This window comes from Dipodomys ordii, unplaced genomic scaffold (assembly GCF_000151885.1).
Source record: "Dipodomys ordii isolate 6190 unplaced genomic scaffold, Dord_2.0 Scaffold5, whole genome shotgun sequence".
Taxonomy (NCBI): Eukaryota; Metazoa; Chordata; class Mammalia; order Rodentia; family Heteromyidae; genus Dipodomys; species Dipodomys ordii.
In genome coordinates, this window is record NW_012267221.1 from 38,178,571 (window position 1) to 38,200,380 (window position 21,810).

General features: G+C 34.9%; 1 protein-coding gene across 2 annotated transcripts in view; it reads right to left on the reverse strand.

The window, feature by feature from the left end:
* Positions 1-21,810, reverse strand: part of Tmeff2 (transmembrane protein with EGF-like and two follistatin-like domains 2) — a 265,120-nt gene that overhangs the window by 38,399 nt on the left and 204,911 nt on the right. For both annotated transcript variants that reach the window (XM_013027968.1, XM_013027960.1), the window contains exons 6-7: positions 10,099-10,247; positions 8,833-8,892 (exon numbers count right to left, since the gene is read on the reverse strand). In XM_013027968.1, coding sequence (XP_012883422.1) covers positions 8,833-8,892; positions 10,099-10,247 — 209 coding nt within the window. The remainder of the gene's footprint in view (positions 1-8,832; positions 8,893-10,098; positions 10,248-21,810) is intronic.

Below are 21,810 nucleotides of genomic sequence, written 5' to 3' on the forward strand. Positions count from 1 at the left end.
AAGGGGAAACAAAGGAGGAGGCTACAATGCTTGATAAGAAATGTACTCATTATCTTGCCCATGTAATTGTAACCCCTCTGTACAGGATTTTCACAATAAAAAAATGGTGTGATATAATTTTTTTCTGATGGAAGCATAAAATTCCATTTTGTATATATACCTCTTTTCTTGATCCATTCATCTACTGAGGGGAACAGAAGAATCATAATAGCTCAATAGCTATGTACATATGACCATATAAAATGTTGCTAATCAAAATGAACTCCGAGATATGGAACAAAGACATTTTTTTTAATGTACTATGTGAAATCATTTTGTTTTTCTTTCATTTCTGCCCTTAGTTTTATCCCCTGTTGTCTCTCTTTTTTATTTTGGTACGCTATGTCATATGTATATATATATATATATATATATATATATATATATATGTATATATATATACATACATATACACACACACACACACACACACACACACACACACACACACACACATATATATATATATATATATATATATATATATATACATGTTTATCTGATTTGGGAAAGGGAAGGGGAATAAGAAAATGGTGAGAACAAGAACAAAGGAGGAACCAATGCAATACTGATAGTCACAAGGCAATATGTTGGAAATAAAACTTTATAACTTGGGGGGAGGAAAAATGGGAGAAAATGGGGAGCAGGTAACATTGTTGGACAGGAAATCTACTCATTACCGTTCTTATGTAACTGTAACCCCTCTGTACATCACTTTCACAATAAAATAAAATTAAAATTAAAATATTATAATTGTATATCTGTGGTATATCTTCCCAACCAATTATTATTTAAATCTCATGTTGTAAAAATGTTCTATTCATATTATTAAGTGATCAATGTATATCATACACAAAAGCATGTTTACTATAGGAAAATTAAAATATTGGCCTTGTGAAAATTTTGGTATACTAGCATACTGGAAACATATATGTGCTCAATAAATATTAATTTGTGAATGAAATAAAACATCAGCTCTAGTTTCTTGCAGTAAGTTGTTATATGTAGAGAAACATGCAATCATGAAAACCTATTGTAATTGATTCCATCAAGGATAGTTTGTATATATAACTCAGAAAACATATTGCATGGATATGCTAAATCCTCTTCAATGTGTTGTGCTTCCCATGGAAGTTAATTCTTAATTTTCAGACCAAACCAAAGCAGTAGGAATAGGTAGATTACTAGTTGCTTGTCAATGTCTTATATCTTTTCATTTAAAATCCAGTCATTTGTATTTATGCTGAGCATTTCCATTGACTAGAGTAAGAAGCTGAAGCTCATAAGGGCCGATGAATTGGCTCAGGGTTAAACAACCAATAGCCATACCAGTGATTAAACTCTCAGTCCTGTCGGACTTTGTGGCTATCACCACTAAACCCACTGTTACACATTTTTGGGAGAGGAAAGTAGATAGATAAGTAACATTTCTAGGTGAATAACTTGTTTTAGAAGAGAGGATTCCTAATAGGAAAACATGAACATAAATGATGCAGGATGCATTTATGAACTGGGGCATAAACAAAAAGTTTCCCAGTGTTTGCTAGGGCCCAAGGCAAGTCTTTGGTAGTGAACCTTCATCTGTATTACAAATAGTATTCCTGTGTTTATCTATTACCATGAACATAACATAATATTACAGATGACTGGATATGTGATTTTCTGAAGGGGAAAAACAACAAAAGCACAGAAGTTCAAGAGAGCAGGAAAAATTGTGAGTTAGAGTTCACAGAAAGCTTTATGAATTTTACAGCACTCTTAATGTAAATCCCAGAGGGGAAAATACTTGAATTGAGACACTTTCTCTCAGAAATCTTGAGCAAATCTTGACATTTTAATTCATTTCCTGGGCTTAAATATTTGAGGCTAGTCTAGTGACAATGTAATAGCCTGGGCAAACATTTTTATTTATTTCACAGCTGATACCAATATTTGTGCTACAAGCTACTGCCTGAATTTGCTGCTATTTATTTATTTTCTACAGATCAAATCACTGGTCCAGGAGTAACATGCTTTCCAGTGAAGTGTTCCTTGTGTTCATGAACAAATGGAAAAAGCTTCCATTTTAAATATAAATTATTGCCACATGACTGAGCCAGCTCATGTTATAAATATTGTATGAAATGACTTGATATTCATGTTTATGTATGTACTGTGGAGGGGGCAATTGAGGTAAATTCAGAAAATCAAACAAGTGCCCTAGTTGTGCAGGAATGCGGTTAATATGTCAAAATTCTTTTTAGGAGTTCTGCATCAGCCACTTAGTTTAAATTTTATTTCTCCTAGTATCTGTAACCTTGTTCATTGCGTTGATCCTAGAACAAATGAGGTAATGTGAACAGATCTTTGTAAAAGTACAATGTGTCATAGAAGTTGGTGATTTTGTTTTTTATTAGTGTGAGATTTCTTGGCAGCAATCACTACTGTTTTCTTTTCCTATATGGGGATTTAGGGAACCAGAACCATATAACTGGTACAAGATGCTTTGAATGTATGGCCATACATTTAATAAAAAGGGAAACCTTTGGAAAATCTCTTACCAGCATAGAAATGGTGGTGAAACATTTTTGACCCTGGAACTCTCAGGGGTTAGCTTTGAGGTCAGTCTAAAGGTCTTTAAGAATTTTAGACAGCTGCTCTTTACTGACGTTTAGTCAATATTCTCTATCATTTATTCTTTCTAATTCAGAATTATTCTTTCCCAGTGCCTCTCCATTCATACTTGCTGTCTGGAATTATGTATGGATGGATTACTCTTAGCTCCCTCTCATTCTCTTTTCCTTTAAGATTTCTGATTCCCCCCTCCCTATTTCTCACATATAACATCTCCTTCACATATATGTTGTGAAGACTGAAGAAGATCAGATAGACAAAAGCTTTGTAAATTGCAATGGCTTCTATGAAGAACAAGATATTTTAACAATATTCTTAGACTTCTCTAGATAGCAAGATCTCAGTTTCTGCTTTGTGCGGGGAAAGGTTGATAGAACATTAATGCAAGGGATAGATTTGATTTATCTATATGTATGCGTTTTTGGCTTCTTCCATATTCACACCTGAGCTAAGTATCTCCAATACTGCTTCAAGATAAGAAATGGGTTTCTAAAGAGAATGTTTTCTAAATATTAAACTTCCATAAATATTACAATAAATTTCGAACTGCTACAGTTCAAAAAGAAACATATTTTAAGGATATAACTAGCTAGACTTCGATTCTGGGTCAGTTTGGTTAAGCAGATAATATGGGACTTATCATTCTCATTAATGCTCACCAAAATGGGAAGGTTCTTTTCATAACATATTGGTTATAGAATATCCTTTATGTTAACCTGGACTTTCAAAGTATTCTATTATTCAGTTCTTATTTATCTTATAGAAACACAGAGACAATTATTGAATATACTGTCTTTCTAATTCAGATTTATACATGAATGGAACTCATTATTTTAATCTGCCACAGAAACATTATCATTGAGTTATACATATTTTAATGTTATGTTCTAGAATGTTATCAAAAACTGATTTAAAAATCAGCCAGCCATACTGAGAGCTTCTTGGTATATTGGATAAAAATCACTGTTGAGTATTTTATCCATTCTGTGCTTTCAAGTGATGCTAGAAAAGATCTGTGCTAAATATTGCCTGTATAATTGAGCACAGAGAAACTTTCTCTTTCTGAATTTGTCATTTCTTTTTAGTGTGTTTCCCTTTGTGCAACCTGGGATAGGTCATTTGCTTAGCAGGGACTCTGTTAGTATTTATAGAACTAATTCAACCATAGTTCTTTTTGTATTGGTTGCAAAATTTGTTCAGGGCTAAATGCAGTAAATGCATTAGTCCATGGGACCAATATACTAATTTTCTTAACAGTTCTACTTTTATGTTTTCAGTTTCTATTCAAATAGTCTCATTGAGCATTTTTTAATGATAATGCATTGTAAATTCTTTTGGGAAACTGGTACAAGTTGTCATAAAATAAACTACATTTTTATTTTCTAGATGATAAAATTAAACAGTTCAGCATCATGTTTGCTAACATCTAACAACTTATAAAAATAAGTACATCTTATTGGAAAAATATGTAATAATATTTTCTGAAGCATGACCATACTTTTACATTGAAATTCAACACAATTGGAAATAAATAATTGAGTGGTTTTGTTTTTACTATCAGACATGGTGGAAGTAAATACATGCATATAGGTTAGATAGATAGATAGATAAATAGATAGATAGATGATAGATAGATAGGTATACTTTAAAATGTTTCAAGATTCAAGAGCCATCTTAAATTTCTACTTTAACTTTTCAAAAGGAAAATTTAATTTCAGTAAATTGAAACAATGGAAAGCCAACAAAATCCTGGCTTTGTGGTTTTATTAAATTTGTGTTTTCTGAATCTTTGTGCAGGTGAAGAAACAGACCTAATTCTAATCCCCATGTCTTAGACTGATAACGGAAGAACATTCAATTGCCTGGTTAGCTGATTTAGGAGGGAGCTGTCACTAGGCCTGGAAATAGAAATCCAAACCTTTGTTTGAATCAAGATTCAGTAATGCCTTAGGTCTCATTAAAGGAGACAGGATAAAATTTAAATCCAAGTCAGGACAACCAGAAGGGAATATGGGTAGGGATGATTTGGCAAATTCCTCTGTTTTCCTAGTTGCAAACTACCTTATTGAGCTTGTGAGGGATCATAGAGTTTACATCTCTATGCAAGTTAGACACATTCTAGTCTACAGCATAACTTAGTTTACGTTAGGCATTGCTGTCTTAATTTGGTTTTTAATTTAATTTAATTTTATTGTAAAGATGCTGTATAGAGGGGTTACAGTTACATAAGTAAGGTAATGGGTACAGTTCTTGTCAAGCATTGTTACCCCCTCTTTTGTTGTTCTCCCACTATCCTTTCCCTTTCCCCCCTCTTTCCCTCCTCCCCCTGCAAAGTTGTAAAGTTCACTTCCAATATAGTGGTTTATGGGTATCCTTGTTGCAATGGATTATCCTGTGTCCTTGTTTCAGTGTTTTGTTATTTCTCTTCCACTCTGCAAATTAGTCATATACATATACAAGATGTTCTTTTTTCTTCTGTTCTCTCCCTCCCTCCCTCCTTTCCTCCTACTTCTCTCCCTCCCTCCCTCCCCTTTAATTCTGGCTCTGTTCTTGTTGGACTTCTATTTGTTGTTAAGCAAAATTAAAAAGAAAATAGGTAGTCAGATAAGTTGATGTTAAGCGAAATGAACCCCAAGTTAAGGACTCAAATTTTTTTCTTTCTTGCTATTGTGTCAGACATATTTATAAGATATTTCTTTGCAGCTTTGTATGTCCTTCCCCCATGGTATAACCCCTGTTTTCACTGTATTTGATGTTGATATAATTTGTGGAGGGAAAGGGAAAAAACAAATTGTTTAAACAGGGATACAGGTGGACCCATTGCACCAATGAGATGTACAAGATGTTATGTCGAAAATGAACTTTACAACTTTGGCATGGGGGTGGTGGTGAGGGAGGGGATAGGAAGGGATGGAAAGGGGAAACAAAGGAGGAGTCAACAATGCTTGATATGAAATGCACTCATTACCTTGCCCATGTAATTGTAACCCCTCTGTACAGTATTTTCACAATTAAAAAATAGAATAAGTTACATGTGCTCTTGCATTAATAGCTTTTAATATAGGTTCATAATAATGGAAAGGGTGGTTGGCAAGAGGTCTGAAGTGGTATCAATGACATATAAGGGAGAAATGAGTATTACTTTCCATTGATGAGAGAGCCTGGGAATGTTTGCCTAATGAGGGAAGCAGTTGTGACATTAAATTAGCTCTGTGTAGAGAGTAAACTTCAAGGACCATGACTCATAGTGTCTGTTTTGCCTCTTTGTAGAGGTTTTTAACATGTGAAATATAAATGAAGGGGACAATATATTGACTTTACTATTTGGTTCTTTTTATTTTTGTCTAAAGTTTGTGTTTAAAATTTCAGGAAAATTCAAATAATAGTGGAAGGTTAGAAGTGATGAGGGACACATCTAATTAAATAAGTGTCTGAAACAGGGTATTATAATAACAACTATATTTTAATAATGTCACTAAAGAAGATAAAGATAATTAACGTAAATTCTAGGAGAATTTTAATCAATTTTAATTAAGAATTGCAAACTTCAGTTGACATTATCTTGTTTCCCATCTTAAATCTGGATTTCAACAAGCATGTAGTTTTTAACTTTAACCTTATAAGTTCTTCTTCAAGATTTTGGAGATAAACCTGATGTCAAACTAGAAGGAACTGGGCCAGACTGAGTGGCAGGTATTTAAAAACATTATCTTTCATTTCCATGTCCAAGAAACAGCTGAGACTGGAAACAATGTCACAGAGGCATTGAGAACCACACATTATCTGTTTGAAACCAGCATCAGAAATTTATTTGGAGTAAGAATTCAATCCCCAAATCACTGAAAAATCAATGGACTATAACATGCAATATGAATTAGATTAAATGAGTCTTACATTTTTGTTATATTTTATAAATGCTCATAGATGTTTGTATACTCTTTTGAACAACTTGAAAATTTAAGTATGATTTTTCTTATATGCCCAATAATGGATGGTCATGAAGAAGATATTCATAGAATGTTACTTGTTAAATATTTTCCCAGATGAATTATTTTACAAAGAATCATGAAGTTATCTTAAATGTGAATTAGTAGCAGTATAATACTTATATGTTACAATAGCTTATAATACTGTCAAGACATAGTTATTTTATAGTAAAATACATAATTCCTATTTAATTTTATATAAAGTTTTAAATGTGCCATCAGCTGTTAATTATTATATTTCAATACATTTATTAATATTTCTTTAAGTTAGCAAATCTCATGTGAATTTTTAGAAAGTATTCATATGGCAAACTATTACACCAAAGTTGTGCTACTTATTAGATAGTTTTAATGTTAGCTGTGTACTATAAGGAGTTATTTATAATTATTTCAAATGTGAAAATGTGATTTTAGTATTGTGATCTTAGTATTGTGATGAAAAGGATTGTTATTTTTGAAATGTATGCTAAACTACTTATGAATGAAGTGGTGCAGTTTTAGGAATTGTCTTTGAACATAGTTTGAAAGAAGGAGAAAGAATGGAAATGGGGTGGGCTGGCTAGGCCATAAATTACTGGTTTTATATGATGCATACATGCATGCTCATTACACTGTGCCTACATCTGTTGTGTACTCTACATATATTGCATTAGATATCCTATTTAAAAAGTTAAAATTATAGTACTCCTCAACATCCATATGTTCTGTACTCCTAGACTGAAGGAATCATGGATCATATATATGAAAAAACTTATACCTTACGGAGAAATACACATTTTTCTTGTCATCATTCCTTACACAATACAGTATTTACATAGAACTTACATTAGATACAAAATTAGATACTTGCTTTAGATATTATAAGTAATCTAGAGATTATTTAAATCATCTAAAAAGATACTACTCTAATTTATATAAGGTATTTAAGCATCCTTAGATTTTGGTATCTATGAAGGGGTCTTGAAACCTTTCCTCATAGACATTGATAAATGGCTGTAAGGGACAGATGTGTATCTCTTACTGATTTTATAATGAAAATAACAGCTGTGATAAATTCTTAGTAGAAGATATTACATCTTAACTCTTCTCAAACTTACTGGTGGCTATGCTATTCTTCTGAAGGGATATCTATTAATAGTCCTCTTGAATGTTTTCGGGAAGAATATATAAGAGTAGAGCTAAGATTTTTCCATTACTTTATTATAATTCCATTTTTTCTTAAAGTTGGAAAATAGGATAAAAGGCTAAAAGTTTTAAATCTTTATTTCCAATTTATGAAATATTCAAATAATTGTCAATTTCAGATAGTCTATATTTAAATATGACAGATATATTAGTAGATAAAATAAATTTTCAGGAAAAGAATGAAAGGTAGTAAATATTTGAAAGGTGCATAAATTTGTTAATTGAATAATAGCTGTAAAATGCCAACAAACACATACTAAAGAGCTAAATGGAAAATTCTGTCTAGAAATACCCTACATTCTATGTCAATCTCCAAAATATTTAAATATTTCATCCCAAGTTTCTACAAAATTTGAGAGTCTGATAAAATTCTAATTCTATGCCCCAAATTGTTTCTTACTCTAGGAAAACCATATTAGATAAAATTATACATCAAAATGAACTTCTATAGTTGCAAGATGAGTTTCATACTTCTATGTAAAATTATTTTTAACTTTGCTTGATAGCTATATTATAAGTTCTAAATAATTTAAATGAGTTACTATTTTTAACTAAATTATATTCACATTCTAAACTTTTCATCTGAGTGGAGATGACCTGTATTATTTGTACTAGTTACCCTTTTTATTCAGCATTTCAGAGACTAGCAAACTTTATTATTATTGATCTTTATGGAAATTCAAACCAGAACATTTACATCTATTACAATATACTGCCAAAATTGCATTAATTTCCATTGATACCAATTAATATGATAAATATTTTGTCATTTGTACTATTTGCACTGTCAAAACAAGTTATTACATTCTACTGACATTTTTGACAATTGCTTTAACTCTGCAAAAATATTATCTTATTTGCTTTGACAAAAACTTAATCCTGCCTGATGAAAACATGACTGAACAAAAGAAGATGAACATGCATCAGGTTCAACTTATGATAAGCAGTAGTAGTTACTCAGAACATTCAAGTAGTAGAGCTCTTGTTTTATAGTAGAAAATTTTTGTACCTGCATAATCTGTTCTTGCAAAATGTCCATCTTCAGATTTAGTAGTTGCAGTCGTGTTATCTGCATAAAAAATTAACAATACTGACATGTTGAATCTAAACCCCTTCATATAACTTATATTTAAAAATCAATTATAAAAAAGTAGCTTAAAATGAACAAAAAACATTTTATAAGTGTCTAATATCAAAATATATGCTTCAAACAGAATCTTCATTGTAGTTATTATTTTTCACAACTATAATTCTAAGCATCTTAAAATATAAGATGTTCAATATATATATATATATATATATATATATATATATATATATATATATATTGGGTCTGGTCGTGGGACCTGAACTCTTGGCCTGGGCGCTGTCCCTCAGCTCTTCAGCTCAAGGCTAGCACTCTACCACTTGAGCCACAGCACCACTTCCGGCTTTTTTTCATTTTGCTTATGTGGTGCTGAGGAATTGAACTCAGGGCCTCATGCATGCAAGGCAAGCACTCTACCACTGAGCCACCTTCCCAGCCCCTCAATATATATTTCTATAACAGTAATGGATCAACAGTTGCTTTCTAAAGTGTGGAATAAAGGAATAAAATTAAATCTCCCCAGATATTTCTGAACAAAATAGAACACTCTTGTTTCATACTGCTATTGAAAATGGCATTGAAATGTTTCTGAGTCAATACGTAAAGTTTTGTTTTTGTTAAAAATGTCTTCTAGCTAGGTGCTGCTAGCTCATACCTGTAATCCTAGCTACTAAGCAGGCTGAGATCTGTGAATCACGGTTCAGAGCCAGCTTGGGCATAAAAATTGTTGAGAGTCTTATTTCCAGGTAACCAGCAAAAAGCCAGAAGGTGAGGTATGACTCCAGTGGTAGAGCCACTAGACTTTGAAAGGGCAAAGGTGACTCCTTGAGATCAAGCTTTAGTATGGGTATGTGCCCATGCATATGTACACAAAGGCACACATCCTTTAAATATGCTTTCACTCTTTTTACTGTTTGCAGGGAGAATGATTGTTGTCTTCTGAATGTTGGCTTTTATGGTCATGACAACACAGTCCCATACAGGAAAAATATAAAGATAAAAATATTGACAGTGAACCTTCTAACACCTCTCATCAACACAAATTCTACAGCAGGTTATACTATCCATTGTGAATCAGAATTTTCTTTCAGAAATGATATTGCTGCCTAATAAGGAGTTATCTTCACTTTCATTTCTGCACAAAGACTAGAAAACATTCTTTGATATAAATTTTGGTATGAATATTACCTTGACATCGACCCAAAGACATGACTTCAATTTTCTCCTGTTTCTGACATGATGCTTCTTTGATTTGACATGCATTATCATAAGATTTCCCATCAGAAGCACAGAGGGGATTGAAGTTCGTTTGAGAACAGTCAATGTTGCACACACACCTAAAAGAAGAGAAAGAAAGAAAAATGTATAACATCAATAGTGCTTTTTCCACATTATAAATAAAATACAAAGGAAAAATTGCTAGATAAGCAAAAATGCACGTTGGCATTTTGAATTGCATCCTTCCAGGGCAGCTCCTTCACTTTTCTATCAAAGAGGAAAAGAATCACAGAACCAACAGAAAATAATTGAAAAACCTGAGCAATAGATAAAACATGAAAATGTTGGTCTCTGTCCTCGAACTCTTAAAATATGCACACAAACTTTCAAACTTCTACTATAGAATTTAATAGGCTGAAACAACCATGAAACTGTGCTTTAGTTTCCTAAAAAGCAATCTTTGCGTCATCTCTTTTGGGGAGATATTTGGATAGATAAAACTTGAGGAAAGAGTCTCAAAGGATAGTTGAAAGGAAGTGAAGAAAACCATTGGGAATGCAATGTAGTCAAATTTCTTCAACATAAATGAAGAATATGCATAAAATGTGATAAATTGCCCAGCAGTATCAGAATACATGTTTTTCTCAGCAGCACATGGAACATTTTCCAAAATAGACCACATTTTAGGTCACAAAGCAAACTTGTCCAAATTCAAAAACATTGAAGTTATACCTTGCATTCTCTCAGACCACACGGGAATAAAATTAGAACTCAACACCAAAAGCCACCAAAGAAAGTCCTGTAACATATGGAGGCTGAACAACACACTGTTGAATCACCAGTGGGTCCTGGAAGAGATTAGAAATGAAATTCAAATGTTCATGATATTCAACAAAAATGAACACAGAAATTACCAACTCCTCTGGGACACAGCAAAGGCAGTACTCAGAGGCAAGTTTATAGCTCTGAGTTCCTTCATTAACAAATTGGAGAGATCTGAAACCAACAATTTAATGTGACATCTGAACCTCCTTGAAAAAAAGCAGCAAGATAAACCCCAATCCAGTAGATGGAAAGAAATCATTAAAATTAAATCGGGATTAAACTAATTAGAATCCAAAAAAACCATAGAAAGAATCAACAAAACAAAGAATTGGTTCTTCAAAAAAATTAACAAAACTGACAGATCATTAGCAAATCTTATTAGAAAAAGAAGAGAACAGACCCAAATAAATAAACTCAGAGTTGAGAATGGAAACATCACCACAGAAACAACCAAGATTCAGAACATTAAAAGGGAATACTTCTCAAACATTTATGCTAATAAGTTTGAGAGCATGGAAGAAATGGACCTTTTCCTAGCAAATATTGACATGCCATAACTAAACCAAGATGAGTTAAACCAACTTAACAGGTCCATATCAAGCATTGAAATAGAAACAACAATAGGAGACCTCCCATTTAAGAAAAGCCCAGGACAAGATGGATTTACAGCAGAAATCTATAAGGCCTTCAAAACAGAGCTCACACCAATACTCCTCCAACTCTTCAATGAAACTGAAAGAGAAAGTTCACTACCAAACTCATTCTATGAAGCCATCATAACCCTCATCCCCAAACCAGGCAGGGATTCATCAAAGAAAGAGAACTATAGACCCGTTTCTTTGATGAACATTAATGCAAAACTTCCCAACAAAATTTTGGCAAACTGACTTCAACAATTCATCCAAAAAATCATATATCTTGATCAAACAGGATTAATTTCAGGGATGCAAAGCTGGTTCAATATATGCAAATCAATTAACATAATTCATCACATCAACAAGAGCAAAGATAAGAACCACATGGTTATCTCAATAGATGCAGTAAAAGCATTTGAAAGATCCAACACCCCTTTATGATGAAGGCTCTGGAAAAACTAGAAATCCAGGGAACATTCCTCAATACAATAAAGGCTGTATATGATAAACCTACAGCCAGCATTATACTTTTGGTGCAAAACTAAAGCCATTTCCTCTTAATTCAGGAACAAGACAAAGATGTCCACTTCTCTTCAATTTAGTATTAGAATGCCTAGCTACAGCAATAAGACAAGATGCAAACATAAAAGGGCTTCAAAGAGGGAAAGATGAAGTAAAACTCTCCCTCTTTGCAGATGACATGATCTTGTATTTAAAAAATCCCATAGACTCCACTCCTAAATTACTCAAGCTGATTCAAACCTTTGGCAAAGTAGCAGGGTATAAAATTAACCCTCAAAAATCAATGGCTTTTCTGTATGCCAACAATGAGAAAAATGTGGCTGAAATTAGGAAAGCAACTCCATTCATAATAGCCCCCCACACAAAAATAAAATACCTAGGAACTAACTTAACCAAAGAAGGGAAGGACCTCTATGATGAAAACTTTAAAAACCTGAAAAAGGAAATAAAAACATAACTTAGAAAGTGGCAAAAACTCCCATGCTCCTGGATTGGAAAGATCAACATCGTGAAAATGGCAATACTTCCCAAGGGTATCTACGAATTCAATGCGATACCTATCAATATTCCAACCTCATTCTTCAAGGAAATAGAAGAGGCAACACAAAAATTCATATGGAACAATAAAAGACCCTGAATAGTAAAAACAATTCTTAACAGAAAGAACAATGCTGGAGGAATATCAATACCAAATTTCAAACACTACTACAAGCCATAGTAATCAAAACAGCTTAGTACTGGCACAAGAACAGACCTGAGGACCAATGGAATCGAATTGAAAACCCAGAACTGAACCCACAGACCTCCCTTTTTGATAAGGGAGCTAAAAAATAAAATGGAAGAAAGACAGCCTCTTCAGTTGATGGTTGTGGCAAAATTGGTTAATCACTTGTAGAAAACTAAAGCTAGACCCTTATATATCACCCTGCACCAGAATCAACTCCAAATGGATCAAAGACCTCAGAGTCAAAGCAGACACCCTGAAAACATTATAGGACAGAATAGAAGAAACCCTAGATCTCCTTGGAACAGGCCGACATTTTCTTAATATTGATCCAGAAACACAACAAAACAAAGAAAAAAAGTTTGGACAAATGGGACTATATGAAACAGCAGAGCATCTTCATGGCAAAGGACATAGCTAGCAAGATCACTAGAAAGCCCATGGATTGGGAGAAGATCTTCACTAGCCATACAACGGACAAGGGTCTCATATCTAAAATATACCTGGAACTCAAAAAATTAAATCCCCCAACAACAAATCTTCAAAGAAACAACTGCCCAAAAACTAAGTGGGCTAAAGACTTAAAGAGAAAATTCTCTGAAGAGGAAAGAAGGATGGCCAATAGACACATGAAGAAATGCTCAACCTCCCTAGCCATAAAAGAAATGCAAATCAAAGCAACATTGAGATACCACCTCACCCCAGTTAGAATGGCTAAAATAAAGAACTCTAATAACAGCAGATGCTGGAGGAGATGTGGACAGAAGGGAACTCTACTGCATTGTTGGTGGGAGTGTAGATTTGTTCATCCACTTTGGAAAGCAGTATGGAGGTTCTTCAAAAGACTCCACATAGAGCTCCCCTATGACCCACCAGTCCCACTTTTGGTCATTTACCCAAATGATCACAAACAAGGCCACACTAAAGCTACCAGCACAACTATATTTATTGCAACATTATTTACCATAGCTAAGATATGGAACCAGCCCAGATGCCCCTCAGTAGATGAATGGGTCAAGAAAATGAGGTATATATACACAATGGAATGCTATGCCTCCATCAGAAAGAATGACATTGCCCCATTTGTTAGGAAATGGAAAGACTTGGAAAAATTCTATTAAGTGAAGTAAGCCAGGCCCAAAGAAACATAGGCCCCATGTTTTCCCTTCTTTGCAATAACTAGTATATGTCTGAGACAAGCAGAAACTGTCAGATAAGTTGATGTTAGGGGAAATGAACCCCAAGATAAGTATTCAAATGGTTTTTTTCTTTCTTGCTATTGTTTCTAGCATATTTATAAGATTTTTTTTGTTGCTTAGTATGTCCTTCCCCCACGGTATAACCCCTGCTTTCATTGTATTTGATGTTGGTATAATTTGTGGAGGGGAAGGGCAAAAACAAATCATTTAAATAGGGATAAAGTGGACCCATTGCAGCAATGAGATATACAAGACGTTATGTCGAAAAACAAACTTTACAACTTTGGTGCGGTGGGATGGATGTGGTGAGGGTGATGGGGGGACAGGGGAGGGTGAGATGTGAGGGGATGGGAAGGGGTAAAAAATGAGAGGAAACAATGTTTGATAAGAAATGTACTCATTACCTTGCTTGTGTAATTGTAACCTCTCTGTATGGTCTTTTCACAATAAAAAAAAATTAAAAAATAGAAGAAAGAAAGAAAATCTAGGTAGCGCTTAGGATTCTGTATTGTTCAGTATTTCCCTTGGCCCCAGAGTTACTTTCTGGAAATCAGTGCCTTGTCAATGTTCTGACCAAAGACAGAGGGTTTGTATAGCAGCTAGTGAATCTCAGACTGCAGCCCTTAGACTGTCTGTGTTAAAATTTATTTAGATGGCTGCTTAAAATACTAGCTTGTCCGAAAATGCACTAAGAAATATTTATTCATTCATTTCTTGAACACTTGTTTTGGGAATGCTTGGTTATTTCTAAACATCAATTTAGGAACAACTAACTAGGACAGATGCTGAATGCTAAACTCATATAGGAATACTATTCCTGCATCAGTTTTGATGACAAGGAATCCAATGTTGCTACTTTGGTTGATTCTTGGCATTTGAGATCAGGGATTGTCTATATGTTCAAAGAGCTTTTGGTGTTTCTCAGAGTAGATCTGGAGAAGTGATCTTGTAGGTTAGGTTAGATTTAACCATTTGTATTAAAAATGGTATAGGGAGGCTGATTCTTCTGCATTTCAAAAAGGGGTTTCATTTGTCTTCTAACAAGTTTAGGTTTTAAGTACTTGTCAAATTATTTAAGTCTTAAATAATTGTACCAGATGAAGATAAAAGAGAAACATATGCTATCTCGTCTCTAGCCAACTAAATAGTAAATTGTGTAAAATATTAAGGATGTTTCAAGTCTCTTTAATTACAAAGAAATTCAAAAACATCTATGTACAACTGGACATGATTAGTGAGTCTGAAATTCATTTAATGGTATAATGGTGGAATGAGAATAGAGGGGGTCAGAAAATTTTGATGAGTGGGTGAGAATCCGCATTTCAGTGAACAGTTCATTGAATTAAGCCTTAGCCATTGGAACAATTGTTCAGGTTATTTTAGTGGTTCTTCCCCTTACAGTTTGGTTTGACTTTGGTTTTCATCACAGATTTCTAGTTGCCGACATCTCTTTCCATGCTCTCTCATAGCATTGCCTGCACAGAATCTTCTTTTAAGCGTTGCTTCCCCTGTGGAAATACCTGACTTTTTTTCTTCTTCAATAAAGCCTTTCAGGGAATGGCTAAGAAATAAAAGTGTAGCCATTTGGCATTTTTATTCTTATCTCAAAAGAAAGACATAGATTCCTTAAGATGAAAGCTTTCAGTGAATTACTGGGGCATAAACTCCATGAAAGAACAGCTTAGATTGGTCTCTTTTTCTGTTGCAGACTTTAATTGTACCTTCTTTCTCCTTCCTGCTCTCTGGATTTGCATATACTGATATTAAAGTAAAATTAAAGAAAATGCTTTTCCTGTACCCCAGATTCACTGGAAGGCAGCTATGCTAACCACTATACCACCAACGCCCGTTCCCCAGGATTCATTGGACACTAAAAATCGATAGAGAACGTTTTCTTTTTCTTTTTTTCAAAAATGCAACATGTAAAAAAAATTACTAAAATGGCTTGAAAAATCTGGGGTTTTGGTAAAGGGAAATGTGACTGTGTCCATAAGGACCCACTGGTCTTTGAGTCCAATGAACTCTGATTACATAAACATTACTTACTCTATTGTGTGCATTTTATGCTGTGAAGATTTCTAAAAAGGAAAAACAGTCAGGGGTCTAAGACCATGGTCTGAAATTCTAAATCCATCTTGATCTCAGTCATGAGTAGCTGAATACGGCTAGATGCACTAAATTTTCCCTAAGCACATGTTGAACAGATAACTACATGACATGAAGAGAGTTAACTCTCAACAAAAGGTAGCTTGCCATTGCTGTTTCCATCTTGTAGATAAGAAAATTGAGTCAAAGAGCAGGCATACAGCTTGTAAGCAGAAGAACCTAACTTCTCATCTAGTAGTATGATGACAGAGACTGCACTCTTCAACAAACTGAAATTACAAGGAAGAATGAGACAGATCTACATTCATATCATTAACTGATTAAGGTAATACTCTGGATGCATGGGATTTTTAAAATAATGCCAATTCTACTTCTAGGATATTTACGTACAATTTTATGACTTTTTTTTGGGGGGCTCCAGTCATGGGGCCTGAACTCTGGGCCTGGGCGCTGTCCCTCAGCTCTTCAGCTCAAGGCTAGCACTCTACCACTTGAGCCACAGCGCCACTTCCGGCTTTTTTCTTTTGCTTATGTGGTGCTGAGGAATCGAACCCAGGGCCTCATGCATGCAAGGCAAGCGCTCTACCACTGAGCCACCTTCCCAACCCCCAATTTTATGAATTTATAGTGAGTCTTAGTCTCTGTCTTTTCAAACAAGTGATCTAAGACCAGTTTCATTATTGGTATTTATTCATGAATATTGGTTTTAAGACATTGTGGACTAGTGATAGAATGAATATCTAATCTCATGGGAACTGCATTAAACCTAGCACTCTATGCATCAATTATTCTTAAACAAAATGCTATATATAAAATTGGCTCCATATAAAAACATATATTTAAATATGCACACACAAGAGCACCATATGAAATCATACACCCCAATGGACTTAATTGAAATTACAAAACTAGGATTTTAGTGCTAAGTCTTTTCTGAGTTTCTGCTTTTATTTATTTTTATTTATTTTTTATTGTTAAGGTGACGGGGAAGAGAAAGTAGGAGAAAATTGAGGGAAAGGGCAACAAGGTTGACAAGAAATGTACTCATTACCTCACTTATGTAACTGAAACCCCTCTGACTTTCTGCTTTTAAAGAGGAGGTTTTGGAAGTACACCTTCATAAGATACAGGAGGCTTTGTATGTCTGTATCAGTGAATTAATTTATGAATGGGGAGGGTCTCTGATCCACATTTACTGCATTGCTAATGTGCCTATTTACTAGTTTACATTTTTACTCAAGTTTTTCATGATCAGGGTATGCTATTTAGCTTTGAATTACCAATAAGTGCTTGCTGAATGAATTATTGAGAGAATGGCTAGATGAATTTGGAAGGTGTTCAAGGAAACAGTCATTTTCCTAGATATTAACACCGATAAGGAACATTCTGAGATGTCTTAAAGGGCCAGGAGAAGAGTTAAAGGCCTATAACGAGTAAATACATGTGGACATGTATGTGAACTTGACTCAGACACCAGTTTACTGAACTTCAGGTACCACTGCAACCAACATAGAAAAAGACCTTCCTCTCTTATTAACTGTAACCAGACCCAAAGCGCCCATACATCTGCCTAGTGGACTTTTCAATTATCCTGCTACCTTCCATGTTTGGAACCATCCCACCCTTTGTACCAGGAACCAATGACAATTCAATGTAGACAACTTATGCTTTATTTTACTAAATTTCCTTATAAGATATAACTCCCAGCAGTACTCCAGCCTTGGTGCTGGCAGTATAGGACTATGTCCTGAGGCCTCATCCATTCTTTGCTTTATCTAATTTAGTTAAAGTCTCAGTTATCCCTCTATTTCACAGAACTTTGCCTCAAGAGCTTTGGTTTAACAACATCTAGAAGAGACAACAGGGACATGCTCATGAAAACACTCTCCTGTCTCTGTGTAACCTGGCACATGTGGGGGCCATGTCATTCCTTCCTTTTGTTTGCCCTTCCACAGACAAAGGACACAAGTCCTTCATGACCTCAATGACATGGCTGTCCAGTTGTCACAGTAGATACTTTCAGCAATGATGCTACTACTTATGTTTTGTGATATTTCGATAGAGTTTTAGGCATCATTATAGTCTAAACATGGTAGCAACTTGTCAGTTTCTTGCTACTCCAAATTACTGAAAAATGTAAGACTTGGATAGCAGGGTGACAGAATTATCATATAATGTGAGTTGAAACTACAGGTCACTCCATGTTAGCAGCTTATGTAAATTACTCCAGAGTTTCTAAATTAAAGGCACCCATTGGAAACTATCCTTTCTTCATTATTATTGCATTATTATTCATTCTGAGAGGAGTAACTGGTTAATTACAGCATGTCATAAGTATTTTATGTGAGCCAAGGATTTGTAAAGCTAAGGACTACACAAATGCCTAGCAGGGTTCTGTGTGTGTATGTGTGTGTGTGTGTGTGTGTGTGTGTGTGTGTGTATTCTTTTCTTCTTTTTATCAACCTATCTCAGTCTTTTGACACTTTGACACTGTGATTACATAGATCTCTTTTCTTCTAGGCTACAAAGAAAAAGAATCAGCCCTACTGGAAAAATAATAATTTCAGAGGTCTCTATGTGGAAATACTACCCTCTGAAAAATTCTTCAGGAGACAATTAACATTGACTGAAAACTTTAGCTGACTAAATTTATAGGAAAAAAGAGAAAAATGAAATCGTTCTAGAAGACCACTTGATGGTATAAAAAAACTAAATTATAGGAAGTAAAAAGTGGCACCTAAGACAACTCAAGCACATTTATAATTGTCTCATGAATATTTTGGGAGGTTTGACATTAATTTAGTTTCCTGCCTCCTTCGAATTGGCTCTTCCAAGCTTGATGTACAGGGAGTTAACGGAATCTTTCTCATGTGTTTAGGAATGCTTGTCATCTGTCTGCGTGTGAGGAGGCAAGCCATGCCAGCGAGCAAATTACTTATTCATGTGTCTGGTTTGTGGCTGCCCTCTAATTCCACTAGATTTTGTTTCATCTATTAAACATGGCTGTCACTTATCCCTCTCTCAAGGTTCTCGACTTGGTGTCCATGTCACACTTGAACTATACAACATTCTTCGTCAGGTTTAAAGCATCCAGTGGCACAGCAGCAAGGTTTGCTTTCGAGATTGTTTTGGACTTTGACTGTGTGTCTTGTTTCCCCAGAGCCTGTCTATCTTTCAGGTTATTCAACAGACTCTCCCTGGCCTGGTCAGTAAATGAGGTCAGAGCTACTGTCTGCTCACCATAATGGATGAGCTACATTATATTAATAACAGTCTAAACAGTGTGTAATCTTCATTCAAGACTTGTGTCATACTTTGAGTCCATTTACTCATTAACTCTCATGTCACTCCTTTGGATGGAACCTGGTTATAAATATTTTTTTCTGTTCAAAAATCAAAGTGCACAAATGACAATGAGTTATGAAGGAAGGAAAAGAGATAAACAATATAAAAATGCACTAGAAATTAATTCCTGCTTATGAAGGGCAGGAAAACACTGACTAAGAGTTAAGGCTACTAAGTGTTGCATATTGTTTTTAAGCTGGGCACTGATGTCACATTACTATAATCATAGCTACTCAGGAGGCTGAGATCTGAGGATCACATTTCAAAGCCAGCCCAGAAAGAAAGTCTGTGACACTCTTATCTCCAATTAAACAACAACAGCAACAAAATCCAGAAGTGGAACTGTGGTTCAAGTGTAGCACTACCTTTGATAGCACCCAGACCCTAAGTTCAAGCCCCAGAACTTGCACCAAAAATAATAAAATAAAATAAAACTTTGTTTTCAACCATAGATGGCAATTATTCTAGTTTCAAAAGTAAAAGGAAGGAAGAGACAATGTCTTTCTCTGGAAACATTAACCAGAATTGAGGGTTTTTTTTTCCAGGCGTATAAAATAAGCCTGACTAATACTGTGTAGTCACTATTAATACTGGTCTCTTTATAAGGAACTGGTCTGTTTATAAGGAGACTGACAAAGCACAGGAGCTGACCTACTATGGGAAGGTCTTGGAATTCTGGGACTGATTCATAGATTGAAAAGGTCCAGGATCACCAGTCAAAGAGAAAAAAAAAAACTTTTCCTTGGTGTTATCAGGACTTTTGCCCAGGAAATTATTGTTGGGAAAGATATTAATGACTGCACATTAGAATAATGTCTCACAAAATAAAGGCTTATGGTGAATATGACTAGAGTTTGTGATTTGGTATCAGATAGACCTATGTGTAACATAGGATTGCTTATTTACTACCTGGTAGCACTAGAGAGGTGATTTGATTTCCTCAAGCCTTAGAATCCATACCTGAAGGCACCATCCACATTCAGCATGGCAAGGCAAACACAGTCATTCACACAAATCGCTTGATACAGATTCTGACAAATTATCATTTCATTTAAAAATTGATCTTTTGACTTTCTAAGTTGGACATAAATCCATACCAAGCCAAGAAGCTTTTGACCTAAACATTCTCATTTAGGAGATGTGATAGGAAGCTCAGGTAACTGAAAGTGTTAAACTTAATGTAGGGGATTCTGTTGAGCTATCCTGTGGGGTCCATTATATTTAATCATACCCTCTTTAAGACGACTTAAGAGATCTCCTAAATTTTACATGTATTAGATTCACAATGAGAAATTCTAAGGCAACAGGTCTGGGTTAGTACTCAGAAATCAACATTTAAAGCAAAGGGGTTGGCTCTTTCTCTCTCAAACAGCTTGCCTCATTTATTGAGAGATATCAGCTACTCTACACCATTTTTTCTTTCCTCTCACCCCATTATAAGGAATTGAATACTGCACAGTATGTAGTGATATGCATTGAAAGGCATTTCTGCATAGGGTACATAGTTCAGGCAATATGTGTGTGGAGTTAGGTAACAGAAACAGGTCATTGAATGAATTGATTCAAAAGCATTAATGGTAGAGCCTTTGGCAGAATGGATTCACCAAATCATAAATTTCTGGTAAGAAAGAAACCAACACTCAGAATGATGAAGGGGTGGGACTTGTGAGTGTAGAGCAAACAGCACAGGGAAATGGTGCAGGCTGGTGGTACAGGTACTGAGAGAACCATAAATATATCAGTCTGATTGGAATAAGCTCTTCCTATCAAATAGCAGCTGAACACAACAATCAAGGTAGATTGTGAAGAGCCTCTATTTCAATCCAGGGAGTAGCCTTTATCTTCTAGGCAATGGGGAGTCCTGAAAGCTTTTGGAGCCCAGGGTGATGAGAAGGTCAACATGATGAAAGCAGTGCTTTAAGAAGATTATGCTACTAGCCGTGGCGTGCAGGCACTGGGCTATTGCTGTAAGGTAAAAGGAGCAAGGATAGAAAGCCCAAGAGTGAAGCATGAAAGAAGAAAAGGAAGAATCAATAGGGCTTAGTGGCTTGCTAGTTAAAGCATGGTACAGTAAAGTACCAAGGCAAAAATGTCACCGCAAGGCCTTTCATGATCTATCCTTTCTTGATTTCTTCCCTCCCTGGCGTTGTATAAGGCTCAGTGAGGCAGTTGTTGGTATGTGACTCAGGAAGGCTTTCTTTCTCAGGTCTTTACCATCAGGAATGGGACAAACTGATTTCTGTCATAAAGATGATAGCATGCCACTAACCTATCACCTAAGGAGAATTATTCTTTGTATTACTTTATATCTTGCCTGATTCCAGGA